The 18,469-nt window shown below is 39.4% G+C and overlaps 1 protein-coding gene across 5 annotated transcripts; it reads left to right on the forward strand.

The window, feature by feature from the left end:
• The first annotated feature begins 9,986 nt into the window (after nt 1-9,986).
• Nucleotides 9,987-17,618, forward strand: LOC103711980. 5 transcript variants are annotated; one of them, XM_026806549.2, is made up of 5 exons: nt 9,987-10,138; nt 11,499-11,849; nt 12,626-13,763; nt 14,535-17,148; nt 17,229-17,618. In XM_026806549.2, the coding sequence occupies exons 2-5, from the start codon at nt 11,701-11,703 to the stop codon at nt 17,294-17,296; spliced, it is 3,969 nt and encodes a 1,322-aa protein (XP_026662350.2). In that variant the 5' UTR covers nt 9,987-10,138; nt 11,499-11,700; the 3' UTR covers nt 17,297-17,618. The 5 variants fall into 5 exon arrangements, with proteins under 5 accessions (XP_026662350.2, XP_008796552.2, XP_008796551.2 ...); XM_008798330.4 differs by having other exon boundaries at nt 14,535-17,618; XM_008798329.4 differs by lacking the exon at nt 9,987-10,138 and adding an exon at nt 10,159-10,379 and having other exon boundaries at nt 14,535-17,618.
• Nucleotides 17,619-18,469: the final 851 nt, after the last annotated feature.

Genomic DNA, 18,469 nt, shown 5'->3' on the forward strand with positions numbered 1-18,469 from the left:
ATTATAAATTATCATATGATTTGGAGACCTGTAGCTAGTCTTCTAGCCTATGCATTAAGTGATCAAAACTTGGACAATTTAAATAATATAGAAACAATATATATGAAGTTTCTAAATCAGATAATTTTTAGTGTATAATTAAGCAGTTTAGAGGTAGTAGATCATGTCCAACAACTTAGATTATCAATATTGGATCTTCATTATTCAATTAAAAAAATGCAATTCTATAAAAGCTGCATTAGATGTAATTATAAATTATCATATGATTTGAAGACCTCTAGTCTTCTAGCCTATGCATTGAGTGATCAAAAATCGGACAATTTAAATAATATAGAAACAATATATATGAAGTACGTTTTTAAATCATATAATTTTTAGTGTATAATTAAGCAATTTAAAAATAATAGATCACATCCAACAACTTAAATTATCAACATTGGATCTTCGTTATTCAATTAAAAAAAAAATACAATTCTATAAAAGGTACATTAGGTGTAATTATAAATTCCCTTCCCTTGTTATTCTCTGACTAGGAAAATGATGTTAGACTCACGTGGAACACGTTACATGTTGATGCAAAATATGCTTGTGGGGCTGCTATACGTTCTATTGGATGCCTTCAGAAGCATTGAATTGGTGTTTGCATCGTTATTTAAGACATTATATAAGATTGTTCATGCACCGAAAGTAAAACATGTGCTCGTTCTCGGATAAAACAAAATGATAATGGAGTGGCAGTAGGTGTCCTGGACCCATTGTTCGGACTAGCAGAAAGAGGCCGCCACCAGGCCAGGTGACGCTTGCAACCAGGTTTGAGGAAATACCAGCCTAGTTAATCTGAATAACATGAACTTGTGGAGTATTTGGTATTCCACATATCATGATTCGTAGTATTTCTGTTTTGTGCTATCGATTCTCAGCGATCCATGCTACAGCTTCCATGGATGGCTTGTTTTGTATCCGCCTGGGAAAGTAAACTAGGGTTTGTAGCGAATTTTAATTTTGTGCGCACATTTGACTCCCATCAGGTTCATCGAATAAGTTTCGTAGCCAAAAATTTAGGATCGATGAGGTTAGTGCAATTCACGTTAGGGTGATAGTATGAAATACCAATATTTTCGTGCCTCTTGGCATGCTAGAGAAAATTTGGCATTATAGGTGGTCCTCGAGTAGGGGGTGTATGTTTCGTACGAAAGAATGATTTGCTTTCCTTTGCGTGAATCCACTGTTGAATCGTACAATAGTCACTTTGAGATCTATGCACGCAGATAAATAAAAAAAAGTTCAAAATGCCTAGAGATCTGGTCCATATCCCAAAAGAAGATAAATCATTCATTGGCATCAAAGATACGATCCGAACCCTTGGGCTTCATGCATATCTCATTCATTTTCCCCAATTAACTCCTATCATCTCAAGTTATAACAACTTTTTACAAGTACCATTACAAAAGAATCCATTGCCTAGGCTTATCTTCCAACCAGATCTATTTTAGTCAAAAAAGTAGCCGGCTGATTGAGGGACATATATAGAGACAATTTTTTTTTTCTCATAGCAATTTTCTTGAGCTATTTAAAGTTGGCTCCATGGTGCTTTGCTCTAATCCCAAATAACTCATCATTCGATCAAGTACGAGCACTCGTATATTTATTTTTTCGATGTTTGTGAGCTTCATCTCGTAATTGCAAGATTTCCACCAAAGGCCCATTGACTTTGTGCTTTAACCTAATCTCTAGGTCCTCATGTTTTGTCGCATGGTGATGATAGTTTGCAGAGGCTGGTGCCAATATTTCAATGAAGGCCAGTAGACGTGACAAATACGAAGTTGAGGTACCCGTAACCAACAAATAAATAATAATAATAATAAAAAGAGAGTTCGGTCACCGCCAACCTTCCACTAAAGACTTTTCCATGTTGACCCCTGACATCCTATTATTTATAATATAACTATTTGGAAATGCTTGCTTTTGTTTTTTTTTCCTCCGTACTTTGTGCGTTGGAAAGTAGGGGAATTGAGGTTGATATAGGAGATTTTGGCACGAGACAGGATAATTTTTTCACCTAAATTCAATCTAGCCAGAAGATATTATTTTGGATTCTTTAGTCCTATATAAGTACGCAAAATCTTCTCGGCAAATAACCGACGTGAGACTAAACGCACGCTCGTATAAGTTCTTACATATTTCTTTGTTTAAGCCCTGACGTTCTCGTCAGGTTAAGGATCAAATTCATTCAAATCTAATCACATGCATCACGATAGGCCCGTGGTCAACCTCCATTAATCTGTATTGCAGTGTTCCCTAGTTCACATAGGCTATGAGCGTTCTGATACAATTTGTAACAATTCAGGACCTTATCCAAAATGGTTAGTCGGAAGGTATTATTTTGGGTTAAGTATAGAGTAGGCTGACAAGTGAGGATTGATTTTTTTTAAAATAGGTGGAGATTTTTGCTATATTGATGGTATACTAATGGTGCCTAGCTGCTGATAGGTGGGGTGTGTGAAGTAATTAGACTTTATTATTATGCAGATATTATCCTTTCATATGCTCAAGTGATTTTACTTGAGCTTAATTCTTACTCGTTGCGAAGTCGAACAGGTTATTGATTGGTCATCAAACCTTCGATTGGAGATGGACAAGAGGATTTTTTTTAAGGTGTTAATATTTTTTTTTCATATTTATCAAATCTTCGATTGGAGATGGACAAGAAGATAGTTTGTGGTTAAGTGATTTCCTTGAACATCTTTTGTACCACACTCAAGTGGATACATTTGGTGTTTGCATCAAACATGTGGAAGGATTTCTTCCCTTGTAGGAAAATAGAAGCAAATACAAATTAAGAAGCAACATACTCAAGGAACCCTTAATATAAGATAACAAGCAAACACAGTATAACACTTGCAATTGCCAAGCGACTTTCTCTAGTTGTCTTCCACCATGCCGATCGACTTGTGGCACCTCATCGATAGTTTTAGGTTCAAATCTTGACTCTGAGTTAATTTTGGAGCTTGAGTTCCAAAAAAGATTATGATATTCCTTTCGACGAACATGTTAAGAGGAAGCCAGTCAAAGGATCATACGAGAGCAGGATTCGAATCCAAATCACCGGTACCAACGTTAATTCATTAACTTTACTAATTAAACTAATTGGTATAATTAGCTTAACTTGTAAAGCTATTTAATTATCAATAGCAATACAAGTGGTCCATGACCTAAAGGTCCACTAATTTGTTCTATTAAGATATATTATACTTCATTTTAAGCCTTTTTTTCCCGGATTTTAAGCCTTTAAGAACCTTAATGTTTGATTTTTTTTCTTTTTTTAATTCCATATCCCTCACCTACAAATCCAGATTGTTAGAAGCCTACATCAGCCTTTGTCACTTATGTCCATTAATTTAAGCAAACGTTATAAACAAGTCAGCCGGTGTTAGGGATCTGTCCCCGGAGTCTTGGACACAGTCAGGAAGCATGGTTGGAATTTGGAACCAAGACTTTGTGGTTCAAAACAATATCAGGTCCAATTGTTGTTTAAGTGGCTAATTGGCATATCTGGGTAGCCTGATTAGAATTTTATGCATGCCTCCAGATTCATAATCCTCTCCTCTCGTTGTAACAAGGAGATTATCTTGGTCAACGTTACTCAAGGGGTTGACGAGGGCTCCAAGTGCGACCAGTTCAAGCTTGGGTCAGCTTACTGTTTGACTGAATAGGAGCTTGTTCTATGCTTGACCAAAATGTTGTGTAACATGATACTTCTAAACTAGCTGACCAAATTGTCTTCATAGATGGCTCATCATGAGAAGTAGTCTTTTGGTTTTAGATTTGTTGGTCTTCCCTCGTGCCAATGAGAGGGTCAGAGACATCACATGATAGTTGAAATCAAATGGTAACAACTACAAATTGTGACTTGAGCTCCATGAACTTTTGCTTTGGGCTAAAATAAATTTTGCCATGGTTGATGACAAAGCTTCTCCACGCTAGGGTAACTCAGAAATATATTCAAAAAATTTATTCGGACATCTTACTTTATTTATTTTTTTTGATATATTGGCGCCTCACACACAACGGGTGTGGGTGTTATCCAAAGAGTCAGAAAATAAAAAAGACTGCAGGAGAGACGGGACAAAAGCCTGATTAATCTAGATAAAATGGTCTGAATAATGAGCCACATAAGAAGGCCACCCAATCCGTTGCACTGTTGGTCTCTTTATAGACGAAAATAGTCCGATGAGAGGGTATATTTTATGATACCAATTCAAAAAGGAGCAAAGATGAGTACATGCAACAACAGCTAAGAGACTTTTTGAGTGACATTGAGTTACTAAGGCATTTTTCATCAGAAAAATAGCAAGAAACTCATGAGGGGGAATGTTTCAACTACGGAAATGCAACGACTAGGATTTGATCATGCTAATCAATAGTTAGGTGCTACTAATCAGGCATCACTGTCACGTATTTATGCGGAAAGATACACCTGAATTCGCAAGGAACATGCAGGTATTGACAGAAAAATTGAAGCTTTAGGTCCAAAATGAAAGCTAGAGAGGCCCTTTCCAGAATCTCTATATCCGTACCCATCCCTTCTCACCTAGATAATTCGAATTAAAGTATTTTATAAGAGAAATAGCATGAATTGATTAAAGTTCTTACCGTTCATCTAAATGGAATAATGTTTCTAAAATCTAATTCACCATGCTATCTAAAAAGGGTTTTTTTTTTTGGCCAATCAATATTGCAGCTCCTCCTAGATTACTGACCATAAGTTTCTCTTATAATCATAAATAACAACCATTATAACTATTACATTTTAAATTCTAGAAAATTTGAATCCAGGTATATGTAACAAAAGCAAGAGCACCATAAAAATTCTAATTATAATGATCAATAATAATTTTGATCGAGAATAATGTGCCGGCGTTGTCAGAATCTTGGCATTTCCCTTTTCTTTCTCAAAAATCCCAGCCATTTCCTTTTGAATTCTCTTTACATCAGGATGGAATGGAGACATCCAGCTGCGGATCATCCATTGTTCGTACATCACATATTCATCCTCCATGTCCTATGAAATAGATGATATTTTTCAGCTGTTTTGCAGTAGATAACAAGAATGATTCCCACAATTTCTTGCTGAAAGCCTGAATCTGGAGAGCACAAGAAACTCAAGAGGACTGGAGTACAAAACAGGAGAGGCTCGAGGTATCTAATCACCCACTTCTAGATGACATTCAGAGGCTACTGAGGGAGTGTGATACCTACCAGATTGTACATATGTTTCGAAAGGCAAATGGAGCTGCTGAATGGGTCGCTTCATTTACTGTTCATCATTCTAAAAAGATTTTCAGTATCCATTTTGTATATGCCCTATTTTTATGAAGTATTTTATCCTTTTGGCTCAAATGGCAGGAAACTGTTGAAAAAATAAAAAAATAAAAAAAAAACCGGGAGTGGGACAGGCAACGGGCTGCCGGCCGACAAAATAAGGGTGCCAGCTAAGCACATCACCATGGACACGCGTCCACGTCTGGTCTCCCATGGGATGGTCCCCGGACGCCAAACCAGCTGTGCTCGATGCGCGTGTCGTCGGAGTCAAAGGGCGCTTCGGCTGCCACGCACGGTGCCGCACGTGGGCCCCAACGGGCCGTGTCTGACGGCCTCGATCACGCTGGCTCACTCGATTTCACGGCGACCGCTTCCCCGGCACCCGAATCCGCACCCACCACAATCAAGAGCGGACAGGGGGTTGAATCATTCGCGCGAATCCACCGTTGGATCGCGCAATATCCGCTTCCAGATCGGTTCGGCGGACTGAATGGAGAGTTCGGAATGCTTTGAGAGATGTGCCGGGCGCGATCCAACGGTCGACGTCGCGAAATAAGATTTTGGGCCACTTCGATGTCGAGGAGGTCGTACGTGTGTTCATGCACGGCAAGAGTCGGTGCATGGAGAACTCGACCAGTAGTGCTAAATTATAAGATCACACTAACAAACAAATCTGAAAAAAAAAATCAAATATAAGGGTCCAAAATTTTCTGTTATTGGAGGCCTACCATCCATCCTGCAAGAGTTAAACTTGTTAAGGGGTTGTAGTTAGTTTTGGCATTTTTCTGACATCTGTCACCTCAGTATGGAATACATGTTTGAAAAAGAATGAAATAAAATTTCAGATTACATATAAATTATGAAAATAATATCACAAGATTTTTTTTATTTCTTTGAAAGTTTTTTATTTTTTTATATTGTATACACTCTTACGAACATTATAATTTAAATGTTTTCTTAACTATCTATAGCTACTATTCCTTTTTTTTATGATGGCATTCCTATTTTTTTTTGCAACATCATTTTATTATTTATTTATTTATCTTTGCTAAAGATAGTGAGAGGATCACAATAGAAATATTTTGTTTAGTGCGATCCTGTTAAAAAGTAAATATTTTATTACATTTTTTTTACCTGGATATATTACGGTACTTTCAATTTTTCTTTATTTATTTTTCTATTACCTTCTTTTAATACGAACCTTTTTTAGCCTTTTTATTTTTTTCTTATTTTGATATTTTTCAGACTATTGGTATTCTCCATTGCCTACGCTAGCATGAAATTTTCAATTGACAAGAAAATGGTTATTGGACCTTTTTTTTTGCTTTTGATTTTCATTTTTTAGGTTGAAACAAGCTTGATTACTAGACTTGCAATCACAACTTGTTGATAAAAATTCTTATATAATTTGGAATAAAAATTTGGAGAATCACTAGGCCAATATAAAAAATTTAAAAATAATTTAAATATTTTTCCATCATTTGAAAAATATTAGAAGGAATAGTACTAAGCAATGTTAGAAGTTACAATACGGCGGCATTGACGCGACACCTCTTGTGCCTCTAAATTATGCGATGCAGAGCTTGCTTGCCATGCATAATTTACGAAGGAAATTAGAGAGAATATACCAAGATTCCTTCAAAACATTAAATTTTCCTTCCCTTCATGTTATAACTATTTCTTGTATTTATTTCTATCTGTTAATATGATTGGAAATGATCAATGAATGGTCTTATCGCATTGAAAACAGAAGATTTAATAGGAAAACGATAGTACGAAGAGACATGACTATGGAGTTATTCATTTATAGTTGTGGTCTCATCAAAATAAGAAAGTAAAACTTACATGACTATTCTTTAATTTTTTAAATAATTGAGCCAAAAAATTACCACAAAAATCATTGAGCCAAAAGACATAAAAGAGAATGAATATAAACTCCTTTTGTGGCTCTAGCATAGTTCTCTTAACAATTTGCATAAGTTCAATTAAAAAAATTTTTGACTCCAATAAAATATATTTCTATGATTCCGGCCAAGCTAGCTAGCAGGTCATTAATAGAACTATCTTGTTATAAAAATTCTATCTTTGAACCCAATTCAATCCAATACATCTACAACAAGAAAAAAAAATCAATACAAAAAATTAATGGAAGGCTAATTAAATCCAAAAAATTTATTCCTTTATTCTTGTTTCTTGTTGCTCAAGAAAAAAATAGTACTTATTTGGCACATACTAAAAGCTCTCAAGATTAGATCCTTTCAAGATGCTAATCACTGCACGAAAGACCATGCAATTCTTTATAAACCCCCACAAATCGTTGTCTTCTCCCTCGCGTACATCTCACGCCCACGCGCCTACAATCCAGTCAAACTAAGGCCTGTCTCAAATTAAATAGCCGTTGCCTAAGGAACAAACCTTCTCCACCAAAAAAATCTCAGGTTCAGAGGATATTTTCGTCAGTTTATATACTTGGAGGTCCTTTTTCTGAATTGGCCTCATCCATGTCCATTTCTTATCTCTCTTTTGAAAAGAAGGGAACCTTGGATATATCTCATAGAAAGGAGGTTATGCGAATCCCTAAAAATGACGTGGCCCCAAAGAAGGATGGAGAAGAAAAGATTTATAAAACCCATTCACTTGACACTTGATGTGAGTCCTCTACAAGGAAATATTTATACCCACACTCTTCCACACCCATTTGATTGGATGTTGTTGGATATCTACATCCAATTCCGTAAAAGAGATGGCCCCATTGGACCCTCAAACAAGCAAGGGGTGTAGAGGGCTCCCACCTTTGTGACTCTTCAGCATTGCTGACACCCAGGTTTGATCCGATTAACCTTTGAAACTTCTATGTGATTGACCTAACCCACCCCCACTTTTTTTTACCCCACAGTATAGGATCAATATAATACCACAATTGTAGAGTATTAATTTAGAGATGTGTACCATATTTGGCTTGACTTTATTCACAATGCTTGATAATGACAAAAATATTAATACTGGTATGGTAATTAAATTCCAAAGATATTTACACATGTATGGCTGCCAGCACTATTTTTTATTTTTGTTGAAACTACAAAGCAAGAATTGCGTAATATAATGGACATGGTTGCCAATGAGAAGTTTCGACCGATCGCACTATGTCAACATGATAATGCACTTGATTATACTTTAAATTAAGACTACTGATACTTTAAAAATTGTTATATAGCATCTAGTTCAATATAAATCATAGTCACAATATCTATTTATGGATCAATTTTGAATAAATTTATAATTAATTTAATCTGATCTATTAAGTTTATCACTCAGGTTTAAAATATATTTTAGATTATTTTTTATTGGCATCGCTCCCATCTGCACCCAGCTTGTGCCAATTTGACAGGGTCTCTTTCTTTGGGGTATTAAACGGGGTGCAGGTAACCTTGCCCTTCAGGGGGACTGTAGTAAAAAAGTGATAATTTTTGGACAATAAAAAGCTGTCAAATATTCAAGATCTGTTAAAAAAACTGCAAGCTCGCATTATACATTGTGTTATTATATTATAGAACAAAGTAGCTTTGCATGTGCCTAAAACAGTATCATTGCCTTTAGTTCCAATGATACCCTCATCAACGTTTTTATATTTCTTAAATAGTAAATTAGTATTACTGTAGAAGCCTTCAGTGATAATGATGGCACATCGGTGCCTTCGTCGTAACAGCTAGAAAAAATTATTGGTAGGATCAGATTCATTAGTTTAGCAGCAGTGGACTAATCTAATCAAAAAATAAACATATATGGATACAGAGAAAAAAAAATTAAGCAATATTTGCATGTCGCATGTATTGCTCTATAACTAGACTGATCTACCGCCGAGTTTGTAGATCTTATTGAACCAATAACTTTTTGGAAGAGAGGTGCCCATAAAAAAAAGTTCATCCTTTACTTTGGAGGATTGCACTTATTAATTTTAATATCATTTTCATAGGTTAAGGTTAATGTTATTGAGATAGTGTGCAAAGTTGATTCCCCATCGCCCTCCTGCCACTGCCGCAGAGGGAACACAAAGGCCCCACTTCTAGTCCCCATGGATTGAACCTATAACATGGGCCCACAAAGAGCCATGGAGAGATCACCAAGTAGTAATAAATCAATTAAAATTTACCTTAAATAAATTTCACTTACTTTTGCCCATCTTGTATAGACTTCCTTTCTTTTCTAGCTTTTGATGAGCATAACCAGAGATTAAATGAAGGCACTAGAATGGAGAAGCAGGAATTTAGAATGTTTAAGGTGTGATTTGCTTAGAAAGGGGTGTACCAATGCTTTGACTCGAATAAGAGTCCTATTCTATTCACTGGCTCATATCTTGAGGAAAATTCAATGATCCCACTCACATTCAAAAGATTCTTTTTTAAGAAAAATATGGCATCATCTTAACCAATTGGTGAGAAGTACAGGAGGTCATATTTAATGAATAAAAAAGTTAATTTTTATATTTTGAAATACTGGAAACGACAGGGGGGAGTATGGAATTTGAGTGTGAAACCAAGTTACAGCAGGGGTAGTTTGGCCAACTGACAAGAGAAAAGAAACATCCAGGGCATTCCCATATTTCATCCAAAGGTAGGGTCAAAAAGCTATCCCTCTCTTTAATCTATTCATAATATTAGAAAAGAGAAGTGGAGAGAGAAAATAGAAAAGCTACAGAGTAGGTGCAGGATAGGACAGCTCCCTGAGAAATCCTTCATTTCCTCTCTCTCTCTCTCTCTCTCGGTTGCTGTTAATGGTACTGGCCTGCTTTTGGTGGAGAACCTGATGCCTTTGATGTGTGAGTGGGTGGTGTCTCTCTTTTATTTCTTCCTATATGCTACTGTGAAGAAGAAAGACCTCTCTCTCTCTCTCTCTCACACACACACACACACACGCATACACGCATATGTTTTCTCCATCTTCCACTCCTTGTAGCAAATGAAAAAGGGCGAGCTCCGAAGCCTCACCTCCCACCTAAGCTAGCTTGGTCTATTTGCTTCCTGGGGGAATCCATGAGGGGGTAATGCTTGGAAGTGAAGGTTTGGATAAGATTTTATGGTTTTTTTTACTATTTTTGTCCATGGATTCCCTTATGAGCTCTTGTATCTAGTTTTTTTTTGGCTCTGTGCATGTGTCTCGGAGGAAGGTAACATGTCATGGATTTTCCTTGGGATTTTCTGTATCGCTGCATCAAGGGTTTGTATCAGCCTTGTCCTTGCTGGATCTTCGAACCGATACCCCGTCCTCCGTCTGTCCTTTCGTATCCTCGAATCTATTGGTTGGATCATGGATTTGTATGGAGTTCTTGGAACAATCCAGGAAATCTATGGTGGGTGCTCCTGAGATCTGCTTAATCTTTTGCCATACCGTTTCTGTTGGTTCGCCGTAGCAGCTTTATCACCGTGTATGGCATCTTCCCCTCCTTCCCCCCTTGTTTCCTGTTGGAAACCCATCGAAGCGAGGATTAATCTAAGATTAAGCTCTTGCATGATTTCATGCCCTCTTTCTCCACCCCTTCCTTCTATTTTCTCCATCAACTTCCTCGAAAGCTCCTGTCGCTGGCTTTGCCAAGTGTTTTTCCCAAGCAACTGGTCATGGTCTTGTTCGCCTTGGCTTTTGCTTCTCCTTAGTGGGTTGCGGCCTCCTGGTCTCCCACCTTGTTGCTTCGCGGAGTATTTCCGGCCCTTTTCTTAGTTTTCTTCCTCCTCACATGAAATATGGTTTCGTGCGGCGGGTTTACGGGTTTAAGCCAAGAAGGCCTTATGCTCCGTTCTTCTCCTTCCTCTTCTCCTTCTCTCCCTTCGCTCTCTTGTTTCTGAAGATTTCTCTTCGTACGGAGTTGTACTAGTTTTCTGATGAGTTCCTTCGCAGGTTCGGTTGTCATTAAGAATTTCTTCACCTTTCTGGCCACATAAAATGATGACTCTGGAAGCTCCAACCCTCCCGACCTGTGATCTCCCCTTTGTAAATATGGGAGGCAAGGATGCCTTGGTCTCCAAGGAGTCTGATCCAACTTTCATGGGCTTCGAAGGCCGCCATGCCTTTAGTCTACATAAAATAATGTTCTAGAAGCCCTCCCTCTTGTATCATAGGTTTCTGCTTTCTCTAATTTGGTACATGTTTTCCTTAGCCTGGTTACCCTTCCTTGCATGTTGCAGGCATCAAATCGGGTGAAGGGAGGAAAAGGAAAGTGTGCTCTCCTGTGTGGGGTTTCTGTTCCTTTGAGGTGCTGTCTGAGAGCCTAAAGTCCTTGGTTATGCTGGAGGCCAAGCAAAAGAGAAGGCCCAGTTGCAGCAAAGCTCTTGGGCTAGTACTCCTGTTGGATTACCTCCCAGGCAAAATAGAGAAGGCCTTCTTCAGATGTTATCCACTGAAAACCCCTCAGACCCCTCATGTTCCTCCAAGCTTCCAGTTCTGAGAGCTGATGAGAGGGCTTCTGAAAAGCTTGCCCTCCAAGAGGCAGATCCAGTAGACCTTTTTGAGAGACCAACTCCCAATTTCTCTATAAGGTAACAGTTCCATTGTACACTGCCCAATGTTGTAATTCACTGCTTCCAATAGGAGAAATTATTGCATTCATGGTTTACTTTCTGGAGGACCTTAGGCATCCTAAAAATCTTTTGCATTTTGGTTCTCTCGCTTACAAATCTTTTGATTTGGGGCTCAATCCTCCTCGATCTGGGTATTCCCCCCCCCCCCCCCCCCCCCCTTGCAGTTCATGGTTTTGTGGTAGTAGCCAACCACAAGCAGTAAAGGTTCATCTTGTAGTTTGTGCTAATATTATCTTATGTTCTCATACCAGATTTGTAGAACCATCAGCAATGAATTGTTGATTTCTTGTGTGATTTCATGTTTGTGAGTTTGATATTGAAACCGTTTTATGCAGCGGAGAATCGATCATGTAAATACTTCTGTGGGTTTCTTTGCGGTTTTAGTTCTTCATTCATATGATAACATGTTTTTGGGTTTTTAATTAATGCTATTATCTAATATCAAGGATAGTGTCTTTGTTAATGGTGTGACTGATTTAGAGGGTCTACTGTTTGTAGCATGTATGCTTAGTTCCTTGGTGTAATAAGTATCTAATTTTGGGAAATAACATATGATATAATCCGAGTTGCTTAGTGCTGACTGCTCAGTCTGTTGCAAAAGATGGATCTCTTTGCTTGGCTTGGTTATAGGAGGCGGGTTTTTTTTTTTTTTTTTTTTTATGGCTTGGAAATTTTCAAACCAGTGGATGGTATTTTGCAATATTGATCTAATAGATCTGTTGCTTTGGGTCCAGAGATTATGTTTTCACATCCCGGAGCAAAGGCATTGGAACGAATTGGCCGTTTCCTCAGCAGCTTTTGCAACTTTTCTTGAAGCATGGCGTTCGCGATTTATTGCCGCCTTTCGAGCAGCCTGATTTGGTGAGAGCTCAGTGTGTAAGAAAGAAAGTAGAACCCGAGCAACCAGTTGCTTGCTTCGAAGCCGAATTGCCTTCTCTGTTACACGACTTGGTTGTAGAGTCTTCAGATCAAGCTCAATACACACCACCGGACGAAGGAAAACATACCGTTGATCAAGTAGTTGCTGTGGATGAACATGTCCATAGAGATGCTGAAATCTCCTTGGCAGTGAGAAGTCATGATCAAACTGAAAGATTTTCTGGCCAGATCAGTGAATTTCCTTGCTCAGTATCTGTAAATAAAAGCTTATCAGAAGCATCATCAGAACTAGAAGTTGCTGGGCCTGCTCCACTGCCTCAGAAGCTTGAAAGCTCTGGTGAACCATCGGAAAAAAAGTGCAGGTTGATAGTAAAATCGGGTGCCATTTCCATTACCAACCGAGCAGAAGATATAGTATCTAACTCTAGCACAGTTTCAGATCCCATGGCCTCAAAGATTTGCCCTGTTTGTAAAACGTTCGCATCCACTTCAAACACCACTTTGAATGCTCACATTGATCAATGCCTTTCAGTGGAGTCCAATACTAATCAGGTCCTGACCAACTCTTCAACAACCAAAGTTAAACCAAGGAAGAAGAGGTTGATGGTGGACATATACAAAACTGCTCCCCGTTGCACTCTTGAAGACCTTGACAGGAGGAATGGTACAAACTGGGCTTTGGAGTTGGCTTTGGTAACATTAACCAATGAGGACTCGACCGAGACAAAAAGATTGAAGTTGTTGCCTATGGATGCTAGAGATGAAGGAGCAGTCTATGTTGATTCGAATGGCATAAAACTTCGAATTTTGTCCAAGTTCAATGATAGGATGTCAAGAGAGGACTCCAAGCTGATGAAGCATGCAAAAGACATCAAGCCAAGCAAGCGTATGTTGATCAGCCAAAAAAAGCGTTTCGCATCAAAAGGTTCAAAGAATATGAAAGTGAAGGCACACAAAAAGAAGTTAAGCTCATTCAAGCTTTTGAAAATGCGGGTATGTGTTGCTTTATGTTTTTCACACCTGCCAAGTGCTATGGTTAGATTTGAGTAAACCTAGATGATGTGAAAATTCTTCATAATCTAGTAAAGTAAGAATTTTGATATGCAAAGCCCAATGAGTTTCAAAATTTTTGGAAGTTGGAGTTGGATCTATTCAGCCTAATTGTATGGCAAACTTAAGTAAATTTTCGTCTTCTCCATCTCTTTAGAGAGTTAAATAGCTGTATCAAACTTGTTTAAATTCTAGATTTACTGAAAGACTGAATCAAGCTCCATATTCCTGAGTTTTTCTCTTATTAAAAAAAACTAACCAAAAGTTTTTTTTGTGTTTCTTTTTTTTCTAAAGAAAAGATTAAGCTGTGTATTGTCTATGGGTTTAATTGGAGTTTTGGATTTGCAATTGATGTTTTGTTACAGGCAGCATCAATATAATTTATGAAGCTTTCTGGATCCCATTTTTGTTAGCTGTTTCCCCCTCTCCTCAAATTCTCCCTGGATATTGATTGCAGCCTTCCAGCTTTGTAGCATCTGCCACCCAATTTCTTGGGATTTTTGCTGTTATTTGAGCATGCTTCCTGATCCCTGATACTAGGCATAATCTACAAACGGTTTATATTAGTTTACTCAGAAGTTTTATTGCTGTGAATACTCAGTTTCTAATTCTCATATATGTCTGCATCCTGCATGACCAAATTAATTGCATACTTGTTTCTATTTCTTCTGCTTGTGATGTTTGATATGATGAGTTCCATGATTTGGTAACCAGATTAAACCAGCATCTGGAGGAGATTGTCATGCCGATACTTATCAGGCAAAGGGAGAGTCGAATATATCAAATGCTTGTGACCAAGCCAACAGCAGCAGTTCTGCGACTTTGAGACCGTGGGTGTGCTCCAAACGCTCGGACCTCCCGAAAAAACTCAACAACAAAGACAACTGTAAAACCTTGGAGAACCCAGTAGCTGTCACCAGGGACACATTGGCTGAGAATGGCCAACCAGACTCAGATAACTCTACTGCTATGAGAAGCCACATCTTGAAGGTCTCAAGGCCATCCAAAGACTTGGCTGCTGCTCCAAGAACCAAAAAAGTAAATTCCCAGTCAAAATTGGTCCATACCATGGAATGTGGGAAGAAAAAGTCTCCCAAACCACCTGTCTTGAAGTTGTCGTCAGAAAATGCTTCTTTGGCCAGTGGTCTTCTGCTGAAATTATCAAGATCATCAGGGACTTTCACCTCTTCACCAAGAAGCAAAAGAGAGGAGGTTCGCATTGGCAGCATGCAGAAGTCTGATAACCCTTCTGACATGACAACTAAAGTCTCTGAGAATTGTCAGACCTTGGTGAAGGATCAGGCCTGTTCAGCATTGGAGAAGAATGTCTTAGTTGGAAGACCATCCTTCTCTTTCGAAGCAAGCAAGGGTGACTTCAATGAGAAACCCGCCACCTCTAAAAGGTTCCGCAAAAACAGATCTATGTTGAGGACTGGAAGACGAGCTTGCTCTCTTGTTGAAGGGATGCATGACTCTATCAAGGATTTCGGCCCTGATGGTACCAGAGCCAATGAAGCACCCAGGAGTCATCAATTTGGTTCCTCGGAGCGTGTTTCAAGGTCTGAAATAGGAGAAATTATGTCTCCAAGCACCGTTGTTATCCCAGATTCTATACATGAAAGAGAAGCCCCAGGCACAATGGAAGAGGAGCTGCCTCTGGAAGCTGAATACCACGACCCTGGAAATGAAACTAGAGACATGCAAGTTGATGAGGTCTCATCATCTTTCTCTGGGGATCATGTGGCCAAACCTTCCCTGGAAAAAGCTATTTTGGAAAACCTCACACCAGCTTCCAATGCCAGATTCTTGCAGCTATCTGTGGAAGAACGTGCGCAGTCCATCTCTTCAGGGCAGGCCCATGTACAAGTTGCACAAAGATCGCTCGGTAAGCAAGAAATTGATTGTGGCGATGTTCTGCGTGATGAGAATGTCAGCCAAGACAATCAAATAGCTGATGGTGCGGGACTTGGGGTGCTGAAAGACTCCTGTTCATCTCAGTATGGAGAATGTCAGGCAGATACAGTTTCCATCCAGGAGTCTAGTGCCTGCTTAACTAGTTATGGGGATCTGGGGCCTGAAGTCCATCAAGAGAACTCATCAGCAACTTCTATTAGAGTAACATCCAATCATTTGGCTAATGATGGGGAACCAGCTGAATCTCCTGATTCAACTGCCTCAACCGTTTCTCTCCCATCTCCAAAAGATTCCAGGTCCAAAGATACTGAGTCAGAGTTGTTGTCGAGAGATACTCCTGCTCAAGATAAGTTACTCTCTGCAGTGCCATCTACAGAAAACAGTGGAGGAACTGAAGGAAGAATTGCAGAGAGAATTAATAGGGAATCTAAGGTGAATCTGCCAAGCAAAGTGGAACAATTTCCAAAGGATCAGCCTTTCTGCTGCTCATGTAGGGAGAGCCTTTCCAAAGAGACGCAGCTGGTGAAAAAAGCTGTCACGGCTGGGACAACTTTACCTTCGAAGGGGAAGCCAATTTCCAGCCTCTACATTGGGCCTAGAACGTTTTCTCCTTTCCATCCGTATCAGAGCCCGAGAGCAAATGCGGCGGCCGCCTCCTGCTTGGGATCACCTACTCAGTCCAATGCAACTAAGGTCTCCTTGGATTCTGCTATAAATATCCAAGGTTGCAGCAATTTGGTTTCCGCGGGCCCATCGTCTCAGAGTAAAACCGAGTCCAGTGCCAATCCCAGACTGAGATTGATGGGTAAGGATTTGATGGTGGTGAAGAAAGAAGAGCCTGTGCAGCTTCCAACCGTTGCTTCAGACTACCCAACAAATGCCAGATGTCTCCCGCCTCTTGGATTTGCTTCAACCAACTTTGTGGCGAGTCATGAGAACTTTCAGTGCCATCGCCAGCTTCCATCAATGGGCAATCACCAAATGCTCCACTATTCACCTGGCTTGCAAGTTGGCGGCTCTGGAGGAACTCCAACGCCAAATGGTTTGAGGGACGGTCAGAGTCAGCAGAAAAATTCATGCAAAAATCTCATTTCCCCAGCCAGGTGCAGCCTTGGAAGAACAGATTCACCTCGCCAGCAGCGCGAAAAGCTACCTCCTTCTGCGCGAGCTCCCTACATCATGCAAGAAGTCATTGTAATTGGCGACGGTCCCGAGCCGGAGGCCATACAGAGAGGCAACCTAGCGAGCCCAGCAGGTGCATTGCCTCCGGCAAGTTTGGGTCCAGATCCTATGGTACGAAGACAATTCTCTTATTTTCCATCACAGGGCCAATTTATCTCGAGGGATGTCTCAGGTGGTCCAAGGCCCTCTTTTGCCAATTCGTACCCGAGGGTGGGAGAATACTTCTCACAAGGTTTGAGTCCTCTTCTACCTTGCCCATTTGTGTATCAGTCACCTACAGCAGGTCAGCTGAGCCCGTTGTATTACTTGCAGACTCATCGATGATCCCATCAGTAACTTTTTGTGGAAGATATCTCCAACAGAACTTACAGCAGCACTGAGTTGTCGAATGCATGGAAAAAATATAGAGGGGACCCAGAAGAATGGTGCTCTTTTGGCACAGACTTATGGATCTTCTGTCTTTGGGGAGGCAACAGGTCTATAGAAAGCATGATTCTGGCAAGAATATGACCGTCGGAGTTTTTGTAATGGTTCTGTACTTATGTTGAAGCAAGGTTGTTTTGGCTCCAAACTTTTCACAGAACTGCAGTCTTGAGCTATTCTCCAAGTATGTTTATGTAAAATTAGAATAATAAAATCTGACTGCCTCCATCAATGAAAATAAGCCTCCTCAAGCAGCATGTTGTTGGTGGTCTTGCATTAGCAGCATCTTGTTTAATTTGATGCTTAGAATTTTTTTATTATTGATATTTCAATGGTTGTGGTTGTGATACATCCTTGCTGAATATTAGGACCCTATAAACTTAAAAGATTTTCAGGTAACAATGATAGGGGCCGGGTGCTTTGCGTAAGTTTTAGATTTGTATCCTGGGATCTTTATGAAAGCTAGTTTTATGCCATTCTTTGCTGTAACAACTCACAAGGGATCTTTTCTGCGGAAGTTAGTTTTATGCCATCAATTTGGGGTTGCTTTCATTATGGACTTATCAGGCAAGGTGCAATTCTTGAGATGGAATTCTGCAGGAAATTCTTTATTTCTTTTTTAAAAAAAAATTGTTACAACCATCTCAAGTCAAACATTGTTTACTCTCATCTTTTCCCTATCCTTCACAGCTTTCTGTTGAGTGGATATCCCCTAGATGCTGCATGCAGTAGCCATGGGTTGTTAACTTCCCGTTTATCCATAAAAAGCGATCTTAAGTAGATCATATCATTATAGATAGTTAAGGAAGGCATTCTTTACGAAGTTGCAAGTATGAATATCAAGTTTTATCGCACAAGCATAAGGTGGCATGCTTATTAATTCAGATACACAGAAGGCCTTGATTCCTCAGGCTTGGCTTCATGGCGGAAGTCTCCTAGTCTTCTACTCCAAGCTCCTCTCCTCAAAAAAGTCAATAACCACTCCATGATCCAACTCGGACCACATATTCGACATACTGATAAGGGCTCCTCCAGCTAGCAATCAGTCTATCCTGTTACTCGAAATATAATAATACAAAGTCATGTTCTTCACGAGCCGCAGTTTTAAATGAGACAGGGCCACAAACTTG

Source organism: Phoenix dactylifera, unplaced genomic scaffold, assembly GCF_009389715.1.
Source record: "Phoenix dactylifera cultivar Barhee BC4 unplaced genomic scaffold, palm_55x_up_171113_PBpolish2nd_filt_p 000143F, whole genome shotgun sequence".
Classification (NCBI taxonomy): domain Eukaryota; kingdom Viridiplantae; phylum Streptophyta; class Magnoliopsida; order Arecales; family Arecaceae; genus Phoenix; species Phoenix dactylifera.

Bases quoted from the DNA above. Each gene is read 5' to 3' on its own strand.
- LOC103711980 (XM_008798330.4), top strand. From the start codon at position 11,701: ATGTTATCCACTGAAAACCCCTCAGACCCCTCATGTTCCTCCAAGCTT. The intron at 11,850-12,625 runs GTAACAGTTCCA...CTTTGGGTCCAG, and splicing joins ACTCCCAATTTCTCTATAAG to AGATTATGTTTTCACATCCC. The intron at 13,764-14,534 runs GTATGTGTTGCT...TTTGGTAACCAG, and splicing joins TCAAGCTTTTGAAAATGCGG to ATTAAACCAGCATCTGGAGG.